Raw genomic sequence first — 26,086 nt, forward strand, 5'->3', positions numbered from 1 at the left:
CCGCTTTCCACTAAAATTATGAACTGTGATAATTGGCAAATGTGAACCCGGCGGAGAGATGACGAAGGAAAGCTAGGAGAAGGAAACCGCGCTTTCTGATGAAAACAAGCAATACATGAACTGTGTTGAAGAAGAGGCGTAATGAACCAGACAGAGGGAGGCCTGTTTTTTGAAAGGAGGAACCGAGCCCGGCAGAGGGATATCCTAGGGGCGAAGAACGATCGCCCAAGGTCCAAGAGCACTGAGAGAACTTTTGTTTGTCTTTTTGTTTATCAATCAAGAGTAATACACCTGTAAACTTTGTGTCGACAAGAATGAAATTGGTCAAGTGATTGTCCACATTAGGAAGGTGTTTAAAAAGGACATTTGACTTTTACAAGCAATATATGTTAGGAGGACATAGTAAGCCTGACAGAGGAAGGTCCATTTTGAAAGGAGGAACTGAACCCAGTGGAGGGAGGTCCTGGGGACAAAGAGCAATCCCCCAAAGGAACTTTGTTTGTTGTTTTTGGTCCAGCAGGCCTTCTAAGGCAAGAGACTTTGAGGAAAGAGACTTGGGCCTTGAAGGTTCTGGTATTTTTTAACTGAATTGCGAGCCTCGTGCTGCCAAGTGTGATGTGCTCGAGAGTCCCGCCTTGTCCCGTGCTACAAACGTGGGGAAGGGAGACCCAGCCATACCATCCTGACTTATCATTTTGTGAACACTTCTTTCTTTTCTGGTGAACATTATCCCACAATCTTTTTGTAATTTAGTAGTAAGGATTGGCAATAGGTTTTTCTTGGTATAGGCCCTTTTTTTTTGTTGACAAGACGCCACTAGGACTGCCTTATTTTAATGGTCGTAGCTTGCTGCCATCTTAGATTTAGATCAGGCGTTTATCTCAACCATTATGAAGTTCAGTAAACACCCTTGAACAGTCCGTCTTTACTGTTGCCACCATGAGTTCCTTACACATCTTCCTCCTTTTACCATAGGTAATCTTCCTTACTCTCGGATTCTACTTCCTTTTCTCAGTATGTGTTGAAAATGGGGAGGGAGGAACGGGAAAGAACTGGTAATATCCCATAAAGGCTGAGGGAGAGTAGGGTAATGGATCATTGGGAAGGGGGTTATATATGTGCCTTACCCTTGGGCATCCTCTTCCCACTCTGCAAGGACCTCCCACTCAGGTGTTCCTCCCTCGCTTGTTCGCCCCCAGGGTTGAGATCCACAAGCGATGGCCCTTCCCCGGCCACCTGAGCAAAGGATTCAAGGGGAGAAAGTGTGATGAAACCCTCAGGTTTCTCACAAAGGTAATTATGGCTACAGTAAATACAGTAGTGCTTTTTGACACTGAAGTGAAGGATTTATCTTCAGCACTTTGCTGGAAACAATTTCCAAACTTAGATGTGAAACTCTCAATTCGGCATTGCAGTAAAACTGGTGGGATGGTACTTTCGCTATGTCCCAAAAAATGTCAGTAACCGAATTACCACCAATAAATGTACGACACTGCCGAACTTGAAATGGAGTCAATTGTCTTTCATTCCCTAAATTAAACTGCGAGACACACCGTGTGTACGAACTGCAAAAAGGTGGTTTTCTACCTTGGGGCACAATCAGCCCCTGGCCCATAGGGTTCACTCCATTGCAAGTCTTTTTCTGTTTTATAACATTGTGTATGTGACAAGGAAAGGCTGAAGTGCCATAGGATTTCTTTCAGCCCACGTGCAGGCAACACACACAAGCACCCTTCCTTGTGTTAACAAATGTATAATTTGGACATTGTCTTACCTTTTGTACAGGTTCTGAGATACAAAAAGGTTTAGCAGGCACTGATGTAACTTCTGCTTTTTGCCCTGCTGTTGGAAAAGCCATGGAAGTTCATCCGCACTTCTCCAAGTTACTCTGCCTCGGCTAAGTGGAAATAGGGGAAAAAACATTGAAAAACACCTGTGAAATCTTTAAACATATTACAAAAACAAGCTGGAAGTCTATTAAAACAGTGCTGACTATGTATTGGTGTACCGAATAGCATAATTAGTATTCAGCCGAATTTCAAATAGTTTGTCAAGTAGGCGGCTGAGGCAGAATATGAAGTTGAACAGTTCATTTATTTAATAAAATATGTCCCAAAAGAATGTGTTCCTATGCTTTGTTTATTTATCTTCATTTACATGAACACACCACACCATCCTTATTTGTGTCAGATTTCAATGAACAAAATTAACACTGCAATTTGGCACTGCTAATCACAAACGCTGCAATCTCTTGCGAGTTGTAACATAGCTTAGGTTGGCAGTGAGTTTCTCTCCTTCCTTGCAACTCAGATGGAAAAGTATCAATGCCTTCTGGCTGCTCATGGAGTATCATTGCACACTGCCCCTTTGCCCAGCACATGAATAAAACATACCCAACAGTGAAAAGGATTGCCAATTTCACAGAACTGCCATCAGGCCAGAACATACATCTGGCTCCAGGTGCTGAGCGCGCTAACACACAGGCCGAGCACTCAAGTCATTTCTTTCCACCATCAGGCAATCTGTCCTATATGGAGAGGCTTAGAGGATAGCACCTGGATTACAGCAACCCTCCAGGCTGACGAGATTGTGACCAAGAAAGCGGTTTTCCATTAAAAGAATTTGATGTCGGCCTAATGTAGTGGTTCAAATGGATAGCCCACTAGTTTGGAGAGCCATACATTGAGTTCCCAAGCAGACACCTGCATGCGCATTAGTTGAAAAGCATGGAAAAGACCTTTCGGAAATGCCTCGATGAGACCACAACTAACGCATAGCCAGAGTGTGTGTGAAACGAGGTATTGTGGCTAAGTGAAACTTGATGGCGGCATGGGCTAGGTCACTATGCGTCAAGGAGAGTAGACACGTAAGTATTTGTTGCAGGTGGAAGTGGAAGGCATGCACTCCATAACTAGGGCACCACACTGTGAAGAGTTTCCATTTATAAGACTTTAGCAGATGCTCAGTCCTTCACCATGATGTCACTGAAGTGTTGGGGCATGTCAATATAGCCAAACTCTAATGATGCAGGAGCCAGGCCATCAGGTTGAGTGAGGCCCAGTTTTGATGACGGACTGCAGAAGCTTGATGGGCGATGCTGTGGAAAGTGCCATGAGCTTTCAGAACCAAAATTGTCTTGACCAAACAAGGGCCACAAGGATCAGTCTCCAGCATTGCTGTTTGGCAAAGTGTTGAACTCTTGGTATGAGTGGGAACAGGGGTGGGAGAGGGAGGCATATAGAAACTTGGCTGTCCACAGAAAAGTGAAGCCATCTCCGAGGATGTCTGGTTGTGGGAACCTGCTTCAAGTGTATTGTATGCATGCAGAGCCGACAATACTGCATGAGTGGAACACAAGAGGGACATCATTCTTAACAGGGCTTTCAGCACCCGAAATGAGGTGACTTGTCCCTGTGACAGAATGTAAACCATGGATAAAATAGTTGTGGCCATTTTGGCTGATTGAGTAGCGGTGGAAGAGACAATGTTCCTTCCAAATAGCATTTTCTGGGAGGGACTTATGATGGATTTGTCGTAGTTGATTGAGAATCTCAATGAGGAGTGACAGGTCATTGTGGCCTCCATGTGGTGGTGGGCTTAATGAAGGGTTGGAGCCCTGATCAACCAGTTGTCTAAATATGAGTAAATCTTAATTCTCACCTTCCTGAGGTGTGCCGCGCTCAGGGTTAGGCATCTGGTTAACATCCTGGGGCAGACTTGAGATCAAAGGGAAGGACCTTGAATTGGTTATGAAGGCCTGCCACAGTGAAGTGAATGCATTTTCGATAGTGGTGGTGGACGGGGAAATGTGTGCCCTCCAAGTCTCAGGATGACAGGAAATCCCTTTGCTATCTCATTAAGGATGTGTTGCAACGTGACCATCTGGAAGGATGGTGAAAAAATACCAGAGGTCTAATATGGTTCTTGCATCGCCGAGTTTAAATAGCAGGATTAAATGCCCTTGTTCCAGTGGGTGCGAGGGACATGCCCCACCCTCCCTTGAAAGAAGTGCGAGAATGTCCCGCTTGGGCATGTGAAGCTGTTTTCCAATTTGTTGGAGGGAGGGGTTGTCAGAGGTTAGTCGAGGAATCCCACAGTAGGACACTGGGTTAGCAGTGACGGCACTTGTTTGTCTGTGGTAATCTCTACATTGGTGATGGAACAAGTAGAGTCATACATCAGAAAGGGGGGCCCCGAGAGCCCCAAATGGGAAATGCTAAATGCTGCAGTGTTTCTGCCTAAATATGCTTTCCCATTTGGGGCTCTCGGGCCCTCCAGCCCGGAAAACTTAGAAAAAAAAAACGCAGCTAGTGCTTATTTTTAAAAAAATAAATAAATAGCACTTACCGAGATTCAGCTGCAGCTTTCCTGCTCTGGTCTCCTCCGTGTACAGCACCAATGAAGGAAAAGCCAGCCAGCGTTTATTACAGCTGGCTGGCTTTTCCTTCATTAGTGCCGCAAAAACCAGCACAGGCGGGCATCCGTTTCACAAAATGGATGCGCCCATGTGCTTGCTTTTGCGTATTATGAGCTTGAATAGCTCAAAATTTTACATAGGAAAGTTTTAAAAAAAAAGTGCTAGTCTTTTTTTTAATGTTGCCTATCTATTTTTTAAATAACATTTATAATAGCTCAAAATTTTACATAGGAAAGTTTAAAAAAAAAAGTGCTAGTATTTTTTTTTAATGTTGCCCATCTATTTTTTAAATAACATTTTTTACTGGACTATCCCTTTAAGTCTCTAGCTATTAAACTGAGGGAGATAGGCAAGATAGAATGAGGAGCGTTTTTGGAAAAAAATCGGGTAGGGAAAAACAGATAACTCGGCTTTAAAATGGATTGCAAACTTGACTGAAACTGGATTTAATGACTAAAGAAAAGAGAATGTCACCAGTGAATCTCCACAGTTACGCGACTGTTGTAACACTTCACGTGGTGTATCCCGTTTCCTTTATGGAAAATGTATTTATTTAATCAAAATCGATAATGGCTTATGTCCTAGCAAAACAAAAATGAAGAGAAAATCGGTGCTTACACTAGGAATCAAAGACAGGGTTGCAAGAATGATTCTGACAGTATTACAAGTTATCAGGGTAAGGATGGGATGACTTAGAGAGGAGAACTAAGGACAAGGCATAGCGAGGTATACTATGGTTTTCTATGGTTCCTATTGATACTCACAGTCCACTTAAATTAGGATGTTGGACAGTCAGCGTTCTGATCACCACACGGATCTGGTCTAAGAAAGGACAGCCGGACAAAATCAGCAGGACAGGATCAGCTGGGCATGGACCGGCACTGGACTGGTCACTGGATACTACAGATCAGCTGGATGGCAGGTTTGCAGCAAGCATGCATTTAGTGATCAGCAAGCCAGATTAATTCAGGATTCTTCCAAAAACACCACAGCGTTTCCTTTGGTTATTGGAATTAATTTAGAATTGAGGCCTAGCTGAAGCAGGATCAGCAATACTTGGCCTTGTGGTTGGGAACTGGAGTTTAGATGGATAAATGCAAGATGAAGACAAGAACTCAAAGGAACAGGACGCCGGCGTAGGAAATCAGGAATCAGTGTCCCCCTGTATGTTGTCAGGGGCTCTTATTTATAATGCCTGGTGATATCATCACAGTATATGACGGGGGCAGGCTTTACTACACCCGCCTCTATCGACCGGATTGGGCAGGAGTAATAGTCTCCGCCTAGCTTTTTGCTGGTTGGATTTCAGAAACGTTATATCAGGTTTACAGGGTGAGTTTTACAGTGTCCAGGAACATCCCATAGTTAGTGGAACAAAAATCTAATTTTGCCACAAACATATGCTTACACAATTGCAACCTCTTAGCAAATCAGATACACAGGTAACATATTTTGTGCATCACATTTCAGTCCAAACCTCCCTTCCGTGAGGCCTGGTTTCACCCCTCTACCAGTTTTTTGCGCTTTTCAATGGGATTTATATCACTCAAAATTCTACAACTTTATACAGAGGTGGGGATTGTCATTAGGGATGTATGTACAAAATGTTACATTTGCAACGTGGATGCTTTTCTTGTAATCCAACATATATCAGCATTTCTGTTCGCAGGGTGTCAATACATGCTACCAAGTTTTAAAATAAAGACCACAAATTCACTTTTACACCGCAGAATTCTACATTTCTACAAAGTTTTGCTTTTGAGATAGAGGTCTTTGAAATTTCCTTATGAAATAGTCCTTATAAACAAATGGGAGTCACTGAATCATTTTTTTTCTTTTCCACTGACACCAGTTCCATCCAAGCAGGATGGGGGGTTCTTCAGCCTGATTGAAGTTGTATTGGCTCTCAGACCTCCAGTTTCCTTTCCTGGGAACAACATTGTCCTGGGTCCCAGAAGAGACGAAAGCTTGTTCCACCCCGTAATTATCAGGGGATTGTCAGTATCTGCTGAGAGTTTTTATGATAGCCCCCTTCCCCTTGGGGGAAGTTTCATGGCTGGCAACTGGAATTACTGGTTTTTCTGAGAGCTTGCAAATCTAGCCTATGTGTTTTAAACTCTTCAATTGCTTATTTTGGGTCTTGAATTAAACAAATCTGTGAAAGAAGATAGCCTATGTGTGTATTATCACCTCTAACATAAACCCTTTACATTGCTAAATGAGCAGGTTTGTATGCAACAATTTATTTTTAAACAGGCCAATTTTTTTCTTCAGTCAGTAAAGCCCATTTTTCCACATGTGTTAAAACTGCTAGCATTTCTTTCTTTAAATTCGTTTTGGCAGCTTCATCAGTTTTCCACAATGTCTTTGCAGCTAAAGTCATGTTGTTGTAAGCAGGAGTTTTATCTGAACACTGATATATGAAACTGACCAGGCTCAGATAGTGGAGTTCTTTTGAAGACAGCTGGTGTTTGCTACATTGTGAAGAAAATAACTGCATGTTCTTGTGTGAGTGAAAAATAAAGATCCTTGTTGATTTTTTTCAAAGCTAATTTGACTGGGCTTCTCACTCAGGAATTATGCCTGGTTTTGGTAAAGCACAGGGGAATATCCTGGGCATGACGGGGCCTTTTTACTCACAGTGATTTCAGAATGAACAGATGGGATTTGCGAAAAACAGCATTTTGAAAGGGTGAATATTTTTCATTTTGAAGGGGAATATTGGGTTTTCAGCAAAGCAATGCTGCCTCTTGACTTAATTCCATTTATATGTTTCAGAGCACACTGGCATCCTCCTGCAGTGTCCCCCGTTTCATCCTGCATGAAGTGTGTGTGGCAGGATGATGCAGCCATTTTTTCGGTTGTTGCAAAAACGCAGTTTTGAGGTACTGACACGCACAGGAGCCAGCACAGCCATTTTGCTGTTTCTTGCGCAAATGCAGCTTAGCAATGTGGTAAAGCACAGCAGAGTGGATCAATATATCCCACACCTTGAACTTGGAGAAGAGAACCCTGAGGATTTGTTTGAACTTGGTAAAGGTTATCTCACGTCTTTTGAGGAACTATGTTGAACTTGGGGAACAGGAGCTGAAAAGGAAGCTAGGAGCTGGAAGAAGCTCAGAACTTTGTGTTGATCACCATTTATTTTATTATTGACATCTGTAGACATTGTTCAGCTTTAGTTTTGAGGGCAAGGGTATGTTTTGGACACAGACAGACTTAAGTTGAACTTTCAGGCTCAGACTTTCCTTAGTTTTGTTCAGGTAAGGAAAACACACATTAGCATAAGGCAAGGTAGGCCTTCAACCATCCTGACATTTGATTTAACTAACCATTTTATTTGGAACTTTGAAGTCTGTTGTCTGTGTCTTGCATCATGATGCCTTCACATAGGCCAGAGGGTAATCTCAGCCTAATCTTGAAAATTGGCTCTGCTTGGACCAAAGGGACTGATACGATTGATGTTGTTGCACAGTTTTCAAGAATCAAGCAGTATTAGTGTCTGTTTGTATTGCCTGCAAGGTATCATCCACCTTCTTGCCAAAGAGATCTTCTCAATTGAAGTGCATATCTATGACCTTACCCTGAACATGAGAGAGGAATTTCCTGTCCTTCAGTTACCCATGGTGATGAAACACCACGGCATAGCCCATTTGACGGAGACCGGTATCATCAATGTCCACAGCCACAGGGATAGCATGATCTGATGCAGATTCACCTTCATGAAGTAACACAAAGGCTTTGTCGAGAATAGGACCCATTTTATACCATAGTTCCAAATCATACAAGGACAAAAAGCAGAGGGAATTGCAGTTTTGATGGTAGCGGCATTAGTTGAAACAATCCACATGCCAAAGGAATCCATCTGTCTCCCTTCCTTGTTTAGGGCACTGTTAGGCAGAATTGCATGCAGTACCCTCTGGCAACACCACACACAATTAGGACTACAGGTGTAAGCAAAAACCAACCTTTGGTATAAGTCTGTACCACACACTTTTTGGTAGCGAGCTGAACAGCCAGGCTCATCTCAAGAGGGAATGTGAGCAGTAGATGACGTTACACAGAAGTAACTCAATCACAGTGGTTCAAGTAGACACTTGCACTCAAGGTTTCTTGGTAAAAAATACTTATACATTTATTTACACAGTCAATTAGAAACCATTTACTAGTAGAAATCAACTTAATATTAAACACCAATACACTACAATAACAAACCAGGGATAGTTTGAGCTCTCCTGGAAAAGGAGCTAAATGGCACTTCAATTACTTTCAATAGGAATAAAAAACATAGGTTTGTACAATGGATTAGGAAACACTTCTGTTAGGCAATTCAATGGTTCATTGTACCAGGAGGGTCAGTTCAATTCAATAGGCCAGGCCAAAGTCAATAGTCTAGTGTTCTTGGATAGGACAGATCAGTTCTGGTAACAAATGGAGCCAGACATTTCAATAGGAAAGGGTAGCTTTTGAAAGCTACAAGAGTGTTTAGACATAGGAGAAACTAAGTAACCCCTCCAGCACTCTATAGAAAGATAGTGTGTGTTGGGTCTATGAATTTAAAAAGACTAGTAAAGTCAATGTAATTTTACATTCTCTGGGGAACAGTAGTTCATCCCAGAGAAGGTATTTAAACCTTGGGAAGTCCAAAGGACATCCCTGTGCCACTGCACTAAAGGTGCTGTGTGAACCAACAATGAAAAGATGATGCCTATGGAGTTACCTATAACTCCACAATCAAAGAACACAAGAGTAAAACACACATCAAAATACATGAGAGTGGGAAAAAAGGCTCAAACTCTCTTCAGGTAATAACATCAAGTCCTCAAAATCCAGCAAAGTTACTAGGGGTCTCTAAGGTGAAGGGAATAAGCACATGTATGTGAATTCTCCCTAACAGACACAGCGCATCAATAAGAGGGGTTGGCAGATCTATCCCGTGCTGCAGCAGAAAAAAACAGAGTAAAGACTGGGTGCGGAGGCAGTAGGGGGCATTATCTGATGCCCTATATTTTTTGTTAAAACGGCCCTTCTTACAAGGTACAATAAACAGATTATTCATAGATGTAAGCCATTCTCCCAGATGTTGTCTAGGACAGGAATCAAAATTACAGTTTTACGAGCCTGCACCCTATGTTGAGCTGTGGGGGGGAGGTCAAACATTTTTGGCACTTTCGACATGACTGCATAGAATGTTCACATTTCGTTGGGGGGGAGAGTCCCTGGTTTCAGGCTCCTTCGTTTTGCCTTCTGCGGACACCAAATCATAAAATTCGTCCCGGGACAAAGAGTGAATAGCAGCAGTGTCCAGAGGAGGATCTTCATGAGAGTCAGAAAGAGAGAAGGAGGTGCCAATGGAGACAGACTATGATGATGGCACTGAGGTGGCATAAGGTGGTGATCCAGTGGACAAGAAATAGAGGGTACATAGGTATGCAGTTCCAACACCAATGTTGGCAGCATGGTCATTAAGTGCATGGAGCAGAAATGAGTCTCTGGAAGAGCGTGCAAGGGACCAGGCTGTGCTGATGCTGGTATAGCACGAGGTGGCTGTGCAGTAGCACATTTTGAGCATTCGTATGCGCGTAAAGGAATTACCATAATAAACAATCTTGGACCCAAATAACTGGACAGACCGAAGAATATGGCAAAATACTACTTTACTATCAGTTCAATAAAGTAGGGAAATCTGGCGAACAATGAATCGTAGTTCACACAATCTCAGTTACATTTCAGGTACACAAAGGCTTTATACCCCAATATGCGTCAGTTCATGAATCGTAGTTCACACAATCTCAGTTACATTTCAGGTACACAAAGGCTTTATACCCCAATATGCGTCAGCTATGACATCATCCTACGTAGCAAATAAAATCTATCAGACGGAGGGATTGGTAAGGGGAACATATCTACCTATGGGTCCTGTAAGTGTTAGTAACATTATTGGTTGCCCCTCATCTGGCAGTCAAGCCTCGAACTTAGGTTATAACAGTATAACAGTAGCGGAATAGCCCCTGCAACAATGTATGGTACCATTGCATAGGCCCTCTTGATTGGTTGGCATTCTCTCCCCACCTTGAACACTTGGCTCACTAACAGTGCGTAAGCAAAACGAAACCCAGGTGCAGAGAACAACTTCAGACTACTGCCCACTTGCCCAATTAGTCTACCATTTCTCATCGGCCAAGCGTTCAGCCAAGGCTTCTCCTTTGTACTTGACCTTGCTGGATGTTCTCTTCTCTGGAACTTTAGGCGAGTAAAGGTACATCTTTATCTTCGTCCAGGGATTTATGAAGGCCTTGTTTTCTGGTCTTGTACCACGTGTGAAGAAACCATGATTCTGTTCAAGTCGCCTTCTATTTAGTGCTATTTCATTTGATTAGGTCCCTTTTTGGCCTCTAGAGCGTTGGTTGCTCCGTCTCACATATGCTTTCCCCTTCTGTAATTGACAATACGTGGCATTCACAAATGTTCACTCATACTTAATCTAAGAGAAATATGTCCTGCGTACATTGCTCATTCTCGTTAAATCCCTTTGTACCCTTCTGTTACTTCTTGCTGCGGCATGCTTGATCTTAGGCCAACAGCTATTCTTTGTGCATGCATGAATTTGTATTTCCAGCTTCTGTCAGCTCTGCAGCCCTGGTCTCTCTCTCATGCTCTTCGCTTACTATTATTGAGAGCCGGCATCTACCTTTTCAACATGGATGCTTTACCTGCGTTATATTTTCTCCTGCAGCAAGCTTCTAGATCACACATCTACCTTGCATTTCTGCTTATATACATGTATTACTCATCTGGTTACTTATCTTCTTTATATATTCAATTTCTTCTCACTTGTATATAGGTTTACTCTTGATTCCTCAGATATATCTTCATTCTTTAAGTATTCTTATATTGTTTCAGTGTGTCATCGTCTTCTCCATATGACATCACTTTGCACCGGTCAGGTTTTCATTACAGCTCTTCGATATTCAGTGGTGTTTGCAAATCTCCTGCTACCACTTCAGTTTGGGAGAACATTCGGTAGGGTTGTCTGAGCACATAATGTCTCTCATACACTCAATGTAGTATTGAAAGGATAACTGGTGTCATACACAGTGTCTTCCTGTCTTTCATCCAGTATAACAGAGGTGAGGAGGCGGGGTCTATCAGTGATGCACACGTCTGCTCCTCTACAGCTACGCAGGACGCAAAGTAGTTTTGCCTTCAAAGAAGACTCCTTCCAGACTCTCGAAATCCATGTCAATCCCATGAACAAATTGTCCTTGGGAGGCACATTTTATGATCCAGGTAAAATAGATCATAGCGGAACATAGGGCTTGATGTGAAAAGTGGCGCTTTGGAGACCTGTACAGAGCAGGCACCATAAGTAGACATGCAGATGTCGTCATCGACGGAGTGATTGATGCAGGGACTTGGTGGTCGTCGCGAGGAGCTGGTCATCCAAAAGGTCATTCTCGATGAGACTATTTTCATTGGCGTGATGGCCATTGTAGACAAAGTGTGCTTGGTAGGTTTTGACACACTCGTCTACGCGGAAGGCGTCGATGAGGCTGCCGACTGTCTAAGCTTCGTGGTAAAAGCTTTTGTAGTCGACTATGGCATCTTCGATGTGGACTGGCTCATTGGCATAACCAACTGTTTCAGTGATGCTGTAGTCGCTGGAGACTGTCTACAAAGCTGTAGATGTTTGTGATGAGGAGATCTTGAATAACAGGGCTGCCTTACCTGGGGCTGGCAGAGCATGGGTGGCATCACTTTTACTCACCCTCTTCCCACAGGAAGCCTCCTCGTGGGATCGTCTCAGGAAAGGAAGTACGCTCTGTGGGCCAACTACGGCACAGTGTGGTATGGCTTCTCACTGATGCAGAGTCCGAGGTCACAGTTTTCACATCTAGCCAGGCTAACCGTATACTGTGTTGACCATTCAAATTTTTGTTTCAAAAAGGCATATGGGATTCCAAGATGGCGACCGACTGAGCATGACGTGTGTGAATCACTCTGTCCCCACTGTCCCATAAAATAAAGCAAATAAGTGTAGTAAGCATGCTAAAGAGAGTGCTGGGTTGTAACAAGAGAGGAGACATCTCAATCCGAGAACCAGGCGGTAAAACGACCCATGACACGGCAAGCTTACTGGCGACTTGAGACCCGACAGGAAGTCGTGAGTTGTAGTGTAAACCACTGAAACTTCCCCTCCCTCAAGGCAGATAACAGTGGAACGGGACTGCAGGCAGTATAGCCCACCCCCAACAGACGACCACTGGGAACCGGAGTGCAAACGGAGCCGCGTGGCACTCCAAACACAGAGCGAAACAAACAGGTGTAGCACCCAGCAGGCGAGGGGGAGCGCACTAGCCTGACTAGGGGAAAGCAGAGCGTGTCAACACCAAAAGGAGATATCTGCAACCAAACCCTTACCCGGCATCGCGAGAGAGCACACAGTGGATACAGCTCCCCGGGAAGAAGAGAGGCTCGTGGAAGTTTATCCCCATTTCGGTGGATAGCAGAGGAGGAGACTATAGCCTGCATTGTTCACAAACCTCGAGGTAGTATTAAGCCCTCAACTCTGGTGACAGACCGAGAAGTAAAGGGGCTCTGAACAGAGGTAGAGGCAATCTCGACCCAAAATGGTGGCCACTAAGAATCTGCAAATCTCTGGAGCAACGTGGCGGAGAGGATAGAAGAGGACGGCACCAATAACGATTAGGAAGATGGGGACAGAGGTCAGAGCGGAGATCCCCCGCAGAAACCTGGGCAATTGAGGCCCCACTCGGGGACATAGAACATCAGGTAGGGTGGGGCCTTGCAAGAGAGGGAGAGCACAGTTATAGTGGATGGTTTAGGAGTCATTAAAAGCCTCCTTTGAATCTCACATCTAGAAAGAGCATAAAAAGATACCAGGGCTCCAGAAAGACTGGGTATACCGATCAGGAAGGACAGGCCTGGAAGTTTAACTGGGCCTCGATTAGCGAACCAATGTGAGGTGCTCAACCTAACAAGAGCCCCTGAGAGGCGATACCCTGAATAGAGGACAAGGCACACCCCGAGGACGGCAACGCAATACGTCTGGGAACAAAAATATTTTGGGCCAAGGTGAAGGCTGGTGAAGTTAAGAACTCACTTAAGCTCATCCCTCAACCAGCTCAACCCAGAGCCTGCCACTGTTCTTAACTGGAAAGGGAGAGATCTACAAGACATACGGCAGATAGAAGACAATTACACCACCCTCATGTCCAAAAGCAAGGAGAAAACACCAACAGTGGGACAGAGAAATCGAAAGAGAAGCTCAGACAATAGCATTAAAAAGCTGTGGGCCCCCGGAATGCCACCGCAGCCCACCGAAGGTGAGGGGGAACTTAATAGACAGCGGCAAACTAACACGGAGGTCGGGAACATGACAATGCAAAAGGAGGATTTCCAACTCTGTTTTAAGGAGTTCCAGGATCAATTCATGGTGACATTTCAGTCGCAATTCACTCAATTAAAGTCAGAGCTGAAGCAATCACTACAGGAAGTGAAGGTCAACATTGCTAAATTAGAGGAGGTGGTGGATACATCAGAAAGAGCGCTACAAGGTATAACAGATGACACAAGAAAGAATGATGAGGCGCTGGAAAATATTTCATGACTATCTCATAATCTGGAGATTCAATGTGAAGACTTGCAGAATCGCTCCCACCGATCTAATATACGGAACAAGAACCCGGCAGAATCTGTGGAGGATAAAGATCTGAAAACCTCAGAAGAACATCTATTCGCAGACCTCCTCTCAGGGGAGGATGGGGAAGCTATCAGCATTGATCGAATTGAAAGGGTTGGCCCGCGACGAGCTAAACCGGCGCGAGGCGAAGGGATGTATTGGTGGCAATCACTGCTTATGCCCAGAAAGAGACAATTTTGAGAGCAGCAAGGACCTCAGCCCCAATAAATATCAACGGCTCAGAAGTGCAACTCTACCAAGACTTAGCCCAGTCAACATTACAAAAGAGGAGAGCAATGGGTCTGATAGTAAGATTTCTGGCCCAAAAACAAAAAAGATACAAATGGACGTTCCCTTTTGGACTGCTCTTTAGGTAGGAGGACCATCATGACCTGCGATGAGCGAATGCAGATCCTACTGATTCAAGAAGATGAAAGCGAGGCTTCAAACATCACTAGAAAGGCAGATTGGCTGCAAAGGAAGGCCCAGAAACTATGGGAATGGAAATCGACGATGAAAAGTGACAAAGGGAAATTAACAATCTCCAACCTATGCATTCAAAAGTGTATCTTTAGACGTGTAGGGGACACTAAAGGGGGAGAACCACACCTGCGCAAAGACGCTACTGAAAGCTGAAAGTGAAGAGGACATGTGAAATCAAGTAAGATGGTGACCCGAGGGAACCACAAGGCAGTGGTCGGTTGGTTGGAATCTTAAGTGTGGGGTTTAAGACTTCCCACAACGTTTCTCTGAAATATATAGGGGGCCGATCCTAGGAACTTTGGCCCTCCTCAGGGAATGGGGGAGAGGTTGGGGAGGTGGATTAGGTGGACGCTTACAAGGTGGGAATGAACAAAACCGACAGAGAGAAAGAGGTTGCATTCATTAATAATGAGAGGGGGGGAATGGGGCCAATGGATCACAGGGGACACAGAACTAAAAAGAAGATTATTAAAGTCTTGTCTCACAATGTAAGGGGTATGAATTCCCCGGTTAAAAAGAAGAAAATAGAGGAGTATTTGAAGGGGCCAAAACCGGACATCCTAATGTATCGAGACGCATATTAAAAAAAAAAGAAAGGAAAACTCAGGATGAGGGGATACTCCCATCTATATCAAGCTAATGCTGTCGATAAAACAGCTGGGGTACTCATCGCCATTAGCGATAGGCTGGCGGCAAAGGTCCTTGATAGTACAGCAGAACCAGGAGGGCATTCACTTTTTCTTAACGTAACATTGGGAACCCAAATACACAGATCAGTGACACTATACGCACCAAATAGCGGCAAGATGGCTTTCTGAGGGGAGCGCAGACGCAACTTGAAGAATTCGCCAAGGGAGACATTATATTGGCGGGAGATTACAACATGGCGCGGGTCATCAAAGTAGATAAGAGCAGACAAGCCACACAGCATATACTGGCACCGTCCAAACTGCTTAAGCAAAAAATACCACATTGGCCCTTCATAACCTTTGGCGAGTGGTCAAGGTGCAGGCAAAGGTTTTCACATACTACTCCCACATGCATTCATCAGTTTCAAGGATTAACTATATCTGGGTTTCCACTCGTATAGTGGGAAGGATGAAGAAGGTAGAACTGGTAACTGTTTCACTTTCTGATCATGCCCCACTATCAATGCATGTGTATGTGGGGGGGGCGTCGGATGGTATTTGGAAGTGGCAATTCTTGGCAGATATGATACAGGATCCAATCTTAGCCAACTCGATACAAGACAAAATTGATATTTATTTTGCTGAGAATGAAACCCAAGGCACGGCCCGGCCATTGTATGAGATGCCTTTAAGGTAGTTCTGAGAGGATATTATATAGCCATGAAAGCAAATCGGAACAGACAAAGGCAATTATGGGAGGGGGAACTAGAAACAAAACTACAAGATATCCAGGCGGAGATAGCAAATAGCCCCACTAGGAGGCTGTAAAGGGCGTTGAAACACGCTCAAGGTTAGCTGGAAACGCTCTGCGCGAAATACGCCAAAAAGGTGTTATTTACAAAACAACACTATTATGGCAAGCCAACAAAGCTGATAAGGTGCTAGCCAGCCAATTAAATGACAAAATCCGGTCTCGCACAATATTGAAATTAAAGGGTAAAACAGAGGGATACGAAATCGCTAATGAAGGGATTTCTGGGGTGTTCAACGATTACTATACTACACTATATGCTTCCGACAACCCTGAAGGAGAAAGACGAGAGGATTATTTGAATAGGGTTCCTTTACCATGCATTACACAAGAGGAAAGAGACAGGTTAGAGGAGGAAATCCAAGAGGAAGAGGTGATCAAAGCGATACAATATCTACCCAAAAATAAAGCACCGGGACCCAATGGGTACCCTGCTAACATTTACAACGGTACTGTGACATCCTAACGCCATGTCTCACTAAACTATTCAGCTCATTCAGAACAAAGGGTACGATCACAAACTTATTGAATGAAGCCAAACTGGTGGTGTTCCATAAGGCTGGCAAAGACCCATTGTCTCCGGAATCATATAGACCTATAACCGCTGCTTAATATAGATGCCAAAATATATACCAAAATCTTGGTGAACCACTTGACGAAACTCTTGCCAAAACTAATAGGACTCAACCAGTCAGGGTTTATTACACAATGTCCACACAGTATGCCACTTGTTGGAAAAAACTGGCGTATCACAGACCAGTGCATTTAGTATCACTAGACGCCGAAAAGGCATTCCACAGTCGCATGGTCCTTCTTGTTTAGGGCCATGGAACGTATGGGGATCGGCACAGGCTTCCTCCTGATTGTGCGAGCAAACTATCACACCACAGATTAGATTAGCAATAAATGGGGCTTTATAGTATAGATACGTAACGGGGTACCGAACAAGGGTGTCCCTTGTCCCCTCTATTGTAAGCCATTTACTTGGAACCCCTGTTGGCTAGGCTTTGGAACTCAGATCAGGTCAGAGGCATAGGCATGGCTTGGGAAGAACATACAACAATGGCGTTCACAGACCACATGCTTATAGCGATAACAGAGAAGAAACATCCTTGCTTGCATTGATGGCGAACTGGTCGAATTTGGTGCGGTTTCTGGGCTAAAAATCAATAGGTCAAAATCAGAACTATTGAATTTGTCGGCTAACCCAGAGACGGTGGAATGCCTATGAACCCCCAACTGTCTCTGGCGGAGAATGGTATTACTTACGTATAATCCTAACAAAAACACCAGAACAACTATATGGGGCAAAGTATCCACAACTACTTACCAGGGTAAAAACTGACCTGCATAGATGGCACCCACTTGCAATATCCTGGTTAGGGAGAATAACGTTAGTAAAATGGTGCTCCTGCCCAGAATACTGTATTATTGCCAGGCTCCTCCGCTCCGGGTCCCTTAAACCTTCTTGAGCTCACTCACAAAACTTATAATGGCATACTTTTGGCAAAACAAATTGGCCATAATAGCCAAATCCATCCTCACAGCCCCAATAGACTGAGGCAGTACGGTACTCCCTCATTTACATAGATATTATGAAGCATCACAATTATGGGTTATAAAGGAATGGTTCATGGGAGAGGGCCGCAAGATATGGGCATGGCAAGATAGGGCAGTCGCTGGTACACCCTTCTCAGATGATCTTTGGTTACATCAGCATCATAGATGTCCTAATGTAAAGATTAGTAAAATTGTGGGGTTGGTGACTGAGGTGTGGGACAATTAAAGAAGGTATCTTGTCCACGTTCCCCTCCCTGTTTCTCCCGATGTTTCAGAACCCGGAGTTAGCCCCTGATATGTAACCCAGAGTCTTCAAAGCTTGGAGGGAGGCAGAGTGTTTAAAAATACGAGAAATGTATCAGGGCCACACACTTAGCACGTTTGAGCACTGTAAAGGAGACATGGGGTTGGGGGAGGAGGGCAGATTTCGGTATAGTCAAATGCGACACTGGCTAACTAACCTGCAGATAAATGCAGCGGCTACGCGACAATCGCCCCCCTTCGAAGAGTACATCACAACTCACACAGGCTAGAGAAAATTAATCTCGAATCTATACAGACTACTAAATGATGGCACAACTCTAGTGAAATGGAATTATATTAAGAAATGGGAGACCACACTCGACAACACTATACCTAGTGAACAATAGGAACATCTTTGGAGGACGATTCCGAAACTCACCCGCTCTATCCAAACAGGGGAAATGTGGTACAAAATAATGTTCCAATGGCATTATACCCCCAAAAGTCTACACACAATGTACCTGACAGTGTCAGCTTTATGATGGAGAGACTGTAAGGTTAAAGGGGATTGGAAATATATATGGTGGGATTGTGCGGCAATCAGACTGTTTTGGGAAGGGATACAGGAACAAATCAACAAGATATTCCTGAGCAATGGCCCAACGGAAATAGGAGTATAGCTGAGTCGGTTGTGGGAATATGAAAAGCAAAACACTCTCTAACAAGCAGAAACGCAGCTTCGTGACTACTTATAGCAGCGCAGCTACTAGTGACAAACAAATGGAAACAAAAATAAGGTCCAACAAACCTAGACTGGCTACAGAAGGTATGGAACTTTATATCGCTGGAATGGGCTACCCACATGGCCCAAAGAGACCAAGCTGCCTTCAAATGAAACTGGGAAGATGTGCTGGGATACATACAAAGTGACTATATGCTCCAAAGGTGTCCGCATAAGGAACAAGTTACTTACCTGTAACTGTTGTTCTCCAGCATGGGTCTGGCATGGATTCACATGCTCATGAATATTCCCCGTCGTCAGGCTGGGAATCCTCGGTAAATAAAAAATCAGTATCAGTTTCGTTTCTGATCTGTCTTTCGTAGTAGTAACCAATCACTGATCTCTGCGTCATACTGACCACAGCCAATGACTGCCCTCTACCTAAGCCCCGCCTCTGGCAGCCATCTTCAGATTTGGTAGCACGTGAAGTGGCAGTATGACCAAGTGAAGAGCCGCAGAGGGGTAGGCGGGAGGGGTCGCATGTGAATCCATGCCAGACCCATGCTGGAGAACAACAGTTACAGGCAAGTAACTTGTTCCTTCTCCAGCATGGGGTCTGGCATGGATTCACATGCTCATGAATAAAGAATACATAGCAGTGCACACATGCACAACCACGGGAGGTGGCAAAGGCTCAACATTAAGCATTACATCAAAGTCAACATTAAGCAATTCTTACCTCCTCACCAGGCTCACCTTAGGCGAACTGATTGCGCAGCACTGCTTGGCCAACCCTGGACTCCTCCCTGGAATCCCGATCGACGCAATAGAATTTCGTGAAGGTGTGCGTCGACCTCCACGTAGCAGCCCTGCAGATGTCCAGCAAGGGCACACCAGATAGGAACGCCGTGGTAGCTGCGATCGCTCTGGTGGAATGCGCTCTCGGACGGCCAGGCAGCGGTCGGTTTGCCAACCGATGACAGTACATGATACAGCCGGAGAGCCATCTGGAAACGGAGGCCTTTGAGAGAGCCTTCCCCTGATTGACAGGTCCAAAGTTCACAAAAAGTTGTGACGTCTTCCGAAAACACATCGTGCGGTCCACGTAAAACTTCAGCGCTCTAGCCACATCCAGCGAGTGCAAAGTCCTTTCGGCCGGCGACGAAGGCGACGGGAAGAAAACAGGCAACACCAAGGGTTCGTTGAGGTGGAAGTCCGACGGCACCTTGGGCATGAAGGAGGGGTGCGTCCTGAGCACTACCCTCGTGTCGTGAAAAGTCAAGTACGGGGGCTTGCAGGAAAGGGCCTGGATCTCTCCCACTCTTTGTGCGGAGGTGATGTCCACCAGAAACGCTGTTTTCCACGACAAGAACTTCAACAGAACCGAGTGCAGAGGCTCGAACGGAGGTCCCATGAGCTTGGTCAGCACCACGTTGAGCTCCCACGCCGGGGCCGGAGCCTTCACCAGCGGGAACGATCTGAACAGTCCCTTCATGAATTCTTTCACCAGACGATGAGACCACAAAGACGTCAGCAAGATGAATCTTGATGAGCGCGTGCGCCAGTCCAGCCTTGGCCAGCGTCAGAAGGTACGGCAGTACCTGGGGAGCCGTAATCCGTAGAGGGTTAATCTTCTGTGCGTGGCACCAGACAGAGAACCTCTTCCATTTGTGTCCATAGCATTTAAGAGTTGAGGACGCCCTGGCCTTTGCATGAACCTCTCTGCAATCGGCCGGTATGTCGTATCCTCCAAACTCTAACGCTGCAGGAGCCAGGCCTGCAAGTTCAGCGACTTCGGGTCGTGATGGAGGATGGCGCCTCCTTCCCTGGAGAGAAGATCCGCGTCCACTGGCAGCTTGATTGACGGGGATGCTGACAAGTCCAGAAGGTCCGGGAACCATATCTGCCTCGGCCACGCAGGTGCGACGAGGATCATCCTGCACCGTGACCTCTTGAGCTGGTTGATGAGCCGGATCAGCAATGGCAATGGAGGGAACGCGTATAGAAACAGGCCCTCCCAGGGGAACGGGAAAGCATTGCCCATGCTCCTCGGCTGGGGAAACCTGCTGGCGAACCTCCGGCATTTGGAGTTCGTCGACGTCGCGAACAGATCGATCTGGGGTGTGCCCCACCATCGGAAGAGGCGGTCCACTAGATCCTGTCGTAGTTCCCACTCGTGGCACGAGCGCAGCTCTCTGCTGAGCGAGTCGGCAATGGTGTTTTTTATCCCTGCCAGATGAAACGGCACCAGAAACATCCCTTGGGCGACGGCCCAATGCCACAGATCCTGCGCCTCCTTGGACAGGGCTGGGGATCTGGTACCACCCTGCTTCCTGATGTAGAACATGGTGGTGGTGTTGTCAGTGAAGATCCTCACCACCTTGCCCTTGAGGGACGGAAGAAAGGACCTGAGGGCCCAAAACACGGCACGGAGCTCTAGGACGTCGATATGGAGGGACTTCTCCGTCGGAAGCCAAAGGCCTCTCGCGTGCAGATTTTCGGTGTGCGCTCCCCACCCTTCCAGGGAGGCATCCGTGGTCACTGTTTCCTGGTGGCCGGGGTTCTGGAAGTCCATGCCCGCCATCAGATGCACGCGGGTGCCCCACCACCGGATCGCTCGTCGGAAACTCTCGTCGAGTGTGATCCTCTCCTCGAAGCTGCCCGTCGTCTGGATTCAGCGCGCGTCCAGGAACTCCTGCAACGGGCGCATCCGGAGCCTGCACAGGCGGATGAGATAAATACAAGAAGACATCATTCCGAGGAGGGACTTGATGGACCTCACCCTGGCCGCGTCCGCAACCAGCATCCGCTGCACCTTGCCCAAGATGGCCCTCGTCCTTTCCTCCGACGGAGAGGCCAGAAGCGACACTGTGTCGAGCTTCGCTCTCAGAAACAGAGCGTCTTGCGCGGGCACCAGGTGGGACTTGGCATAGTTTATGGAGAATCCCAGGTCCGTGAGTAGTTGGACGGTCCTTGCCGTGTGCGAGCTCCTTCGTCTTTGCTCGGATGAGCCAGTCGTCCAGGTAGGGGTAGACATGGATCCCCTCTCGGCGCAGCTGCACCGCCACCGGTGCGAGGCACTTGGTGAACACCCTGGGTGCCGACCTCAATCCGAAGGGAAGGGCTCTGAACTGGTAGTGACGCCCTTGGACCACGAACCTGAGAAACTTTCGGTGTCCCTTTAGGATGGGAATATGGAAGTAGGCATCCTCCAAATCCAACGACGACAGGAAATCGCCCTCCTCCAGTTGACCCAGGACGTGTTGGAGGGTGACCATCCGGAACTTCTGTGCCTTGATGAATTTGTTCAGTCGTCGTAGGTCCAGGATGGGACGCCATCCTCCCGTCTTCTTCTTCACAAGGAAGTATCTTGAGTAAACTCCGGAGCCCCGAAGCCTCTTTGGGACAAGCTCGATGGCGCCCTTCTTGAGCATCGCCTTTACCTCCAAGAGAAGTTAGAAACTCGAGCGCGTGACCCTGAGCCAGGGCGTCCAGCACCCAACGGTCGGTGGAGATGGACTCCCACACGCTGACGAAGCTCGCCAGCCGGCCTCCCACCGGGGTGCTTCGGTGGGGGCCCGACCCCACGGCCGGTTCAGTCCTTCTTCGACGAGGCTTTGCCGCCTTATCCTCCTTGGCGACGACGGCGGGGTCCGCCTGACTTGCCTCGTCCCCTGTAAGCTTCCTGTGACGACTAACAGGCCGCTTGACGGTAGGTGGAAAATGCGCCGCTGGAACCTTTGGAGGCACCCTGTTTGCCTCCGCCGCTCCGAAAGGGCGGCCGCCGTTGCTGGAGAACCCCAAGAGCCCGGGCAGTCTCCGTGTACGCCTTGATGGCTTGAAGGGAATCGTCCACTGTTTTCCCAAACAGGTTGTTTACGTCGAACGGCATGTCCAAGACTCTGGTCTGCACGTCCTGACGGAAGTCAGTAGCCTTGAGCCATCCACGCCGCCTAAGGCACACGCCGTTGCCCAACTGGCGAAATCCAGTGTCAGCGATGTCCGTCGCAATCGTAATGGCGTGGTCCGACGCCACCTCTCCTTCCTGCAAGATCTCTAGGGCTTCCGTCCTCTTGTCGTCTGGTAGGAAGTCCAGCAGGGGGCCAGTTTGTACCAAAACTCCCTGTCGTAGCGGGCTACGATAGCCAAGGCGTTGGCCGCCTTAATCGTCGTTGCTGCTGACGAGATGACTCTGCGTCCCATCGTGTCTAATTTCTTTCCCTCGCCGTCCGGCGGGGAGGTTGACGTAGAGGCCGCGCCCCCCCCCAGCTTTCTTCCTGGCTGCTGCGGAGACGACCGAGTCGGGGTCGGCTGTGCCCGAAGGCACTAGGGGGCTGCGTCCGGGACCCGGTACTTCTTCTCGTACCGATCACTTCTAGCCGGCGTCGTGGATGGGTTCTTGAGGAGGGCGAGGCCCTCATCCCAAATATCGTCTAGTAGAGGTACAGCGAGGACCGTCTTCCTCTTGGTCTCGCACCGTTGATAAAGGAAACCTTCCTTCTTCTTCTCTTCCGGGCAGAGCTGGAAAAGCTCGGATGCCCTGGCGATCATGGAGTGAAACGATCCAATCTCGTCGGGCGGGGAAGCCCGGGTGGGAGGTGACGACGGGAGATCCTCGTCGTAAACCTCGTTGTCTGTACCCGTCGTGGCCGTGTCAGTCCCCGTATCATCCCCACATGTCGTGGACGGGGAGGAGGGCTGAACAGGGCGCGATGGCTGAAAGGGAGGTGGAGGATGAATCCTTCTTCTCTTAGGCGGAGGGCTCCCAGAAGGGCCTGGCTCCAGGTCCCCCGTCGGGAGCGGTTCCTCCGTTGGTGGTAACGGCAGTCTCGTCCTTATCTCCGAGCATAAGGACTGTATAGCCAACAAAATGGCCGCCGAGTTGTCTTGCGGCACTGGTTGAGGGAGATCCGACGGGCGATCAGGAGCCCCGTCGGCATCCTCGACGCCCTCGTCGTCTTCCACGTCGGGGTCCCTCCCGACAGGATGGCCTTCTTCCACGCCAGAGCCGTGGCCTAAGACTTCGATCAGCTCCTCCTCAGAGGTTGAGGCCGAGTCCACAACGACCTCCTGCCCCCCCTTTTTCTTCTCCGTCGAGGTTTCACGGGGGTCCTGTCGATGGGCATGAAAGAGGACTCCCTCCGCGGTGGCAGGGAGATTCTGGGCCCCGGGGTCGCCACCACTGGTGTAGCCTCCACAGGCTGAGCCAGGGCCGCCGCGACTGTCTCGATAGAGGCCTTGGCCGGATGGATCAAGGCTTTCACCACCTTAGGTGCGCTCACCGCCTTCTCCTTGGGGGGAGGGTCACCACCTCGCTCCCCCTCTGATGGGGCCTTAGGGCACGACCGGGGTCTCTCCGGGAGTTTCGCCGGGTGCTCGGCCTTCCTCTTACCCGAGCCAAAGCGTTGGCTCATGGTTGATGGCGCCGGGGAGGATGCGCCCTGCCTGGCGCCCGTAGAGCCCGACCGTTCGGCGCTCCCGGTGCCAGCGGGCTCGCAGTGCTTGGCCTTCTGTTGGAGCCCCGTCGCCGGGGCGCCCTCAAAGGTCTTTGAAGACCGCTCGGACTTCTTCTTCTTCTTCTCGCCTGACGGGCTGTTTCCTTCCAGCCAGTTGGCGAGACGTTGATGGCGGTCCTTCATGGTCCGCTCCGACATATTGCCGCAAAACGCACAGTCCTTCTCCACGTCTTGTCCTCATGTAGGCAGTAAAGGCAAAGGGAGTGTTCGTCCTTCTTAAAGACATTCTGAAGCTGGCATCCAGGGCAGACCCTGAACAGCTTTCCGGGCGTCGAGCTTCCCTTCTCCTGGGCCATGTCCGAGATGGGCCTGAGAAACTTCTGGAGTCCTCCAAAAGCGTGGCTCGACGAAATCTTCACCCTTGAGGGGCGTAGACGAATCCGACACGGGTCCCCGTTGATCGGATGAAGAAACGGTGGAGCTTGAGGCTCTTTTGACCGAAAAAAAGAGACATTTTTCTGGGAAAAAACGTGAAAAATAGCACTAGTGCTCGAGAGCAATAGCACGAGGATCCCAACACTTGAACGTGCGGTAAAAATCTGAAGATGGCTGCCAGAGGCGGGGCTTAGGTAGAGGGCTGTCATTGGCTGTGGTCAGTATGACGCAGAGATCAGTGATTGGTTACTACTACGAAAGACAGATCAGAAACGAAACTGATACTGATTTTTTCTTTACCGAGGATTCCCAGCCTGACGACGGGGAATATTCATGAGCATGTGAATCCATGCCAGACTCCATGCTGGAGAAAATACAGATTTTGGGCATCATGTAACTGAATTAATAAACACGATTACAACGGACCAGGATTGGTTTCACTCAGGCGCCCCTGCTGGGTCATTGACAGCATAGTCGGCGAATGATGGGAAATCGCATAAAAAGCGAGGTTTTTGGGACTATAGGCAGAGTCGACCACTGGAGAGGAACATCAGAAGAAGAAGATGTGATGAGATGTCAGCAGCACCCCCCTGGACCATCATAAAGACCCCCAGCTGCCAACATGCAGCCTGATCGCCCTTAATAACCATCAACTGTAAACCTTGGAACTATTACAAAGACAAACACACCTCATTCTAATGTAGTGGAATCCTCATGCAACATCATTCCACCTGATGACATCACTGAGACCCCAGCAACAGCCAACATCTTCCAAGCCACATCATAACAAATAGCAAGTGACACTAGATTAAGCATGGCAGATATGAATGGGCGATCAGCATTTATGAGGGGGTTGGGGATCAGGAATTGATACAATTATAAGCACTTTTGCAGTAGTGCTATTAAAGGCACATGCATGGATGCCAATATTTGAATCTAGAATGGGGAAGTAATAAGAGGAAGCATTCTCACTAGCACCAAGACTGAAAATATATACATTATAGGGTAGGGGAGCATGCTCTTTTTTTTAATAAATATTACACATATTAACATATATATTGAGGAGAGATTTCAGTAAGTAACTAGGGATAACAAGCACTATTTTTAGGGATTCATTATGCAAATACACAAGGAGTCACACTAGTATTTTAAGGCCTGGAAATATAAAAGGAGTGTGCCATTGGGCCCAAAACATATCTTTTTCTGGCGCATCCACCCTGAGTAGTACGGCTTTCAAGAATAAAGAGTAGGTTATTAAGATCACTTTTAAGATTTATTTAGATACAACATACTTATGGATGAGAAAGAAGGACCGATGAGTGCAAACAAGCTAGGAGTGGCACTAATGAGGGAATACAACTGAAGGGCAGTAATGGCTCTTGCTGAAGAACACAGATAGATTCATTTAATAAACAAAGGCTTGTTTACTGGAAGTTTATAACCAGTTAAGGATTACAAATAGAAACAAGGAGGATTTGGTATAAGTACTGAGCATGTTATGGATCACTAATACTCATGGTGATTGGCTTATTAGAAGGAGTGAAGAGAAGTGGAATTTGGAGATATGCAAAACGAAGGCATTATGCGCGAGATTTGAAAAAAACATAGGGATAGTTTCTTTGTCATTA

At 47.0% G+C, this 26,086-nt stretch overlaps 1 protein-coding gene across 1 annotated transcript in view; it reads right to left on the minus strand.

The window, feature by feature from the left end:
- Positions 1-26,086, minus strand: part of NPHP3 (nephrocystin 3) — a 1,212,810-nt gene that overhangs the window by 281,181 nt on the left and 905,543 nt on the right. The window contains exon 20 of the mRNA XM_069648695.1: positions 1,775-1,897. Within this exon, the coding sequence (XP_069504796.1) occupies positions 1,775-1,897 (123 nt within the window). The remainder of the gene's footprint in view (positions 1-1,774; positions 1,898-26,086) is intronic.

This window comes from Ambystoma mexicanum, chromosome 2q, assembly GCF_040938575.1.
Source record: "Ambystoma mexicanum isolate Mex_15411 chromosome 2q, UKY_AmexF1_1, whole genome shotgun sequence".
Lineage (NCBI taxonomy): Eukaryota > Metazoa > Chordata > Amphibia > Caudata > Ambystomatidae > Ambystoma > Ambystoma mexicanum.